The 5,821-nt window shown below is 33.7% G+C and overlaps 1 protein-coding gene across 2 annotated transcripts; it reads right to left on the bottom strand.

The window, feature by feature from the left end:
* Positions 1 to 2,449: 2,449 nt before the first annotated feature.
* Positions 2,450 to 5,586, bottom strand: LOC110776839 (probable N-acetyltransferase HLS1). 2 transcript variants are annotated; one of them, XM_021981399.2, is made up of 3 exons: positions 5,026 to 5,586; positions 4,448 to 4,653; positions 2,450 to 3,648 (listed from the first exon to the last, which is right to left on the bottom strand). In XM_021981399.2, exons 1-3 carry the CDS (start codon positions 5,203 to 5,205, stop codon positions 2,784 to 2,786), a joined length of 1,251 nt encoding a protein of 416 aa, XP_021837091.2. In that variant the 5' UTR covers positions 5,206 to 5,586; the 3' UTR covers positions 2,450 to 2,783. The 2 variants fall into 2 exon arrangements, with proteins under 2 accessions (XP_021837091.2, XP_056696902.1); XM_056840924.1 differs by lacking the exon at positions 5,026 to 5,586 and adding an exon at positions 4,933 to 4,957.
* Positions 5,587 to 5,821: the final 235 nt, after the last annotated feature.

Here is a 5,821-nt window from a genome sequence, read left to right as displayed (position 1 = left end):
TTACGATTAGTTGTCATAACGTAATTTTTAGTTTTTATAATCTCGCACGCATACCGTGCATATAAGACTAGTACTTATATAAATATAACACACACATAGCGTGCATAAATACTACTCCCTCCGTCTCTTTTTGTTTTTTACGTTTTCCTTTTTGGGTGTTTCAAAATGTTCTTTACATTTCCTTTTATAACATAAATGATTTAATATTCTATCAAAATTTGTACCCAATTATTATATTAACCAATTAAATCAATTGAGTCATTTAATCCCTCACACTTTTCCATAAAGACATTAACTTTTTCTCATTTTCCCAATATCAGAATTTTGATAAGAGTGAAAACATTATAAATAAATGTAATTTTCCTCGTTTACATGAAAAACATAGAAAAATTTCAATCCACATTAATTAGTCGTTAAAACGCGTGAAAAATACCAAATGTAAAAAACAAAAAGAGACGGAGGGAGTAATTTCATTACAGAATACACACAACTCAAAAACGGGGGCATAAAATAGGTCAAGTCGACTTCTTTCGATAGTGTGGGTTCCAAAATTGATGAAAATCTAGCAAATATTTTGAGAAGTAATTTTCCATCATAAAATTATGTCCTTATATTAGGGAAGTCGACAATTAAAGGACGAAAATAATTGAAAATGGAAGGCCCTACTAAAAGGACATATATGCCTTTTGTGTGCACAAATGCCTTGACCCATTGCTTTCTCTTACCCTCTTTCTGATTAGAGACACTAAAAGGTAACAACGAAAGGCCAATTTATGCTCCATAATCTATCACCATCATCCTTAAAAGATGATTAATAATCCAAAAACCACTCATTATTACCTCGCATCTCATTTTACCAACTCAAGACAATTGCCAAGAACCAAATCTAACATCAATAATCATTATTCTTAACTTGCAATACAGTGTATTTGAAAACTCAATGTCCAGCTCATTTGATTATTCACCACAAAACATCTACTCCGAAGTTTTCTATCAAACTGTCTGACACTTATTTAACTGTCTAATCATGTTTAATACAAAGTACTAATTACTATGTAACTTGGTTGTAGCAATATCAATGAGTAGAGTCTAGTAATACTTGGACTCAGTCCTTGACTATTTTATCTATGCACATATCCTACATGGCTACACGGACCATATAGGTCCAGTAAAATATGAGTTGGGTCTAAGTTTTGAAATGGGTGATTCGCTTATTTTTTTCTGTATTTTTTATCAGAATTTCTTATGTACAAGTGTAGAAGTATAATGTTAGCAAAAAATATGGAGAACCAATTATTAACTTAGGATTTCAAAACAAGTAAAAAGCTAGTAGAATAGTGGCTATGTTACACAACACATCATTGTTCTTCCTTAATTAATTAGTGACATTACAATTTAAAGTACCTTAATTTAGGATAGGATTCAACAAGATCGGGGTAGGATCCAGGACCTAATATCATCTCTACACTTTGATAGAAAATAGATAATCTGACACGTGGTTATCATACAATTTTTTTTATAAGAATTTTATAAATATCAAATCCCTTGATCGATTAAAAGTAATTTTCAAAAAAAAGTAAATCTCCAAGAATGATTTACAAAAAAGACAGGCATATCTTACTAAATAAAATGATACACTTTGTCCATCATTAATGTTCTAATCACAAAGATTTTATACTTCTTTAAAGAAAAATGAATTTGTTAAATGGTCCAACAAGGGATATTCATAGCACATGATCTTGCATCTGCATGACATTTTCAACACTTTAGAATAACTACAAGGGATGGCTAAGATCAATACAAGAGTCACTTGCACTATATCCCTTTTTGTTGTGGCATTGAGTCATACTTCCAAGTAACTCTACTATGTGGGACTAACAATTTATGCACCTAGGAGTGCTCTAAACCTCCAATCCTGGTCAATCTTGTGCACTACACGTGGGCGCCCGGGTGTGTAGAGGGATGTGGATCTCTTACGTACATGCGGGCATGTATACGGGACAAACCGAATACAGGATTTAGTATTGACATCTCGTCTAAAAATTTAAGACAATGTTCAGATAAGTTCAGGTCCTATAAGTTGAACAGATCACACCCTTAGTATTAGACTAATTATCACACATTAAAGAAATAGAATGATATTGATTATCATATAAGAGTATTAGGCTACTCCGTCTATCACCAATTAGTTATAGGACATCCAACTTATATGTGGTCAAACTCTCCTCTTATCCAAGCTTGTGTTCGACCCTATGAGTTTTAGTAACACTTGACATTAGGTCATTACTCATTAGGTACTTAAAAAATATTCTCCTTTCCATTATCCTTGTATTAAAATGAAAGCTTAAAGGTTTATATGATTGTTACTTATATAAATATGAAGATTAAAAGATTGCATTAACAAACATAGTGCTTCAAAAAGAAACAAAAAAAATAAAGATAAATAGTGTATCTAAAATGCAAACTTCCAAAATTCCATTAATTAAAGACAAGGCCAAATTAAAAATAGAGACAGAACAAGGGATATACGGCAATATACCCTACTTTTGTTACAACAACAAATAACCCGGCCCACTTCGATCATATTACATTATCGCATTTCAAAATCGTTAAAACCTACGTACTACGTAGTAGTAGTTAAAATTAACGAAAAAAAATACATAAAACCGCGAATTTTTAATTATTATTATTTTGTTGTTTCGTGTTTTTCCATTAATTGAGATTTGTTAGATAACTACAATTTAACTACTAATTAATTAATTAACTAACTAACTAAAAAGAGTCTAAAACTCTCGGGGATCGACAAAAATAGATTCACCGGGCAGCGATTTGGTCCAATCGCCGACGGTTCCGTCGCCGTAATTCTCCCCAAGCCGTTTAATACACCAAACATCTTCTTCACAAGATAGCTTTTTCCAGTGTGGGATTCCCATCTTTAGCGGATCAGTATTAGCTACTTCAGTTGCCAAAACGCTACACCCTTTTTCCTGTGCAAGGTTATGTGCAAAACCACATAATGCCTTAACAAACTTCACGGCCCGTGGGCCTTCACCACCAACCCCATACAAAAAGTGAAGCCCAAAAGGCTTAAAAACCTCCGGAAACGAAGGGATTTTCAAAAACGGAAAAGCCCGGTCCATTATCCGACTCGTCTTTGCCAACCCTTTCCCCACGCGCGAAGCGCCGCGTACCTCTAATCTCCATACATCACTGCTGTTCCAAACACTGAGCAAAGCCCATGATTCCGGCGGGTAGGATAAGAACTTCTCCGCCCCAGGCCACGAGTTCGGCGCGTAGGTTTCACGCGGAACCGCAATGAACGTGCCGAGAGTGAGGCGATTGTGTAACACAGCGTCGATGTCGCGTGGGAAGAATTCCATGGTGGAGAACTTCCAGCGGTAGAGAATTTCCGCGTCGGAAGGTAGAACCCGGAAGATGGTGACCCGGTTTGAGACTTTAGCCCGGTGTTCGAATACGGGTTGGACTAATATGGATGGGGTTCTGAATTTGGAGTATCCATCTTTTTTAGTGAACAAAGAGATAGAAGCTTCGTTTTCACTCTCTGTTGCTAAGTAAGAGTATTCAGCTCCGTTTTGGCGGAACCATTCTTCTAGCTTATTCACCAATTTCAACGCTACCCCCATTCGCCTGTGAAAAATAAAAATAAAAATAAAACACGTTAATTATTATTATAATTATTGTTAACATTAAATTCATTCATAATCATGAATTAATCGCTAAATTCATTTTTCATGTTAAACAGGCGTATAATACCGCCACTCATCTAATAGCAAGATGGGATAATATCATACTAGTAGTAGTTCAAAGCATGTTTGTATTGATTATTTCTACTAAAATTTACCAAAAACCTTAACAATCCGTTTGGTAACCGGCCACAACTGGTGTTATTTGGTAACCAGCAATGACATATGTCAATAAGAATGAACTTAAGTGTAAATTTATAACGAAGATCAATATACATTCTCATGTGGTAGTTCACTAATTTCATTAGTATGGCCATTATAATGTTATTTTCTTGTCAAATACTTAGATTTATACTCGTTTTTTTACCCTTTTTACCTTGTTTAGTTGAGGTGATTTGGATGGGTAAAAAAATGAAAATTGTTTTTATTATGTTTCCATATTTAATTAGGTAAATGAAATACGGAGTAGGATTTAATGGAAAACATAGGAAAATGAGAGAAAAATCATTTGCAAAATAATTTCGGTGGAATTTGAGAAGAAAAACAAAATTAAAAACTTTCATTTACATTCCCCAAACGTAGAAAAATAAAATCTCCTTTTTCACTCCCTTCTTTTTTTTCGTTCCTTTCTTTTACTAAACCAAACAAAACCTAATTAACTTTGACGGAACTTAATTTAATTACTAAAATTAGTAATTATAATTATGATAAAAAAAATTAATAATTATAAAAAAAAAACGTACCGGTGGGAAGGGGAAACACGAAGGCCTAAAATGTAGGCGAGTTTGGTGAAGACAGGGAGAGGTTTAGAGGAGTCATAAAGGATAGACTTAGAAGGTCGTGGATACTTTTTACCACATGTAACCGTTTTTATACATCCTCTTATCATTCCCACTATCTCTCTTTTCTCCTTCCCTTCTTCTTCATCTTCTTCCACAACTTCTGCCACCTGAGAATTTTCCAATCATACTTAAAAGTCAATAAAACAGAGTACCTAATTACAAAAAGTCAATAATATTTCTAGTCATTTCATACTTGGAGAATGTGATTCTTAACAAAACGTGGACCCCCTTTTTTAAAAAAATTATCGTGAATTTTTTTAATTTATATTCACACAAAGGTGATGACAATGATATAGTAGTGTTTTTAATTTTCAAAGAATCATCGGATACTTGTGATTGTAAAGATTGGTGGGTGGGTGCACAAGAAATGAACAAAGAAAAACTACCCATTTATTATCTTCAATTCTTCATCCCTACCAAACTCATAAAAAAAAAACTGGAAAAACAGGGGATTATTAGTAGTTGAGTAGTAGAAGTACCAGCATGAGAAAAGCAGGGGAATGGCGTATGCGGCAAAGAGGGTCCCCTAAAAGATCAGTGAAGATAGAAAGTTTAGAAGTGGGACCCACTTCACAACCCCTCTCTACTTGTTCAACTTCTTTACAATCTCTTTCCATTTCATACTCTCGAACTACTACTACTACCTTCTTCTTCCCCATTTTTATGAAATTAGATGTTTGGCATTTGTAGGTCTTCACAGTTAAGATTACATGTGCGGTTTATATAGCCGAGAATCCGATACGTTCAAGGAAGTTTTTATAATATAATACGAAGTATATGAAATTGAAATTGGAATTTGCAGCTTTTTCTAGGATGTGACAGTACAGAGAGGACTGAGGAGGAAGAAGATAGAAAATTAGAAGGCTTGAGAAACAGAGCTATATATATAGGGAAGGGGGATTAGTAGGGGAATATAGAACAGAGGACAGATGAAATGGATTTTCTTTTTTTTTTATTTTCGTTTTAAAAGGGAGAGCATGGAAAGCCGTTTGAGTTATTTTGGGTGTTAATTATGTTTTTTTTTTCAAGAAAAAAGTTAAATGGAATATGGATGGATTATGGTATTTATGGTTATAGATAAACATAAATACAGTATAATCATTTGTCGAGATATATTCGAGTTGTTTAGTTAGCCTTTGTCAAAGAAAAAAAAAATTTATATATATTCGGAGTACTATACTTCTTTTGATTTTTCACTATTAAATACTCTCTCCGTCTCTTTTTATTTTTTACGTTTGGTATTTTTTCACGCGTTTTAACGAATAATTAATTTGC

The sequence above is a fragment of the Spinacia oleracea genome, chromosome 3, assembly GCF_020520425.1.
Source record: "Spinacia oleracea cultivar Varoflay chromosome 3, BTI_SOV_V1, whole genome shotgun sequence".
NCBI classification, from domain to species: domain Eukaryota; kingdom Viridiplantae; phylum Streptophyta; class Magnoliopsida; order Caryophyllales; family Amaranthaceae; genus Spinacia; species Spinacia oleracea.
This window is presented reverse-complemented; position numbering and strand designations above follow the sequence as displayed.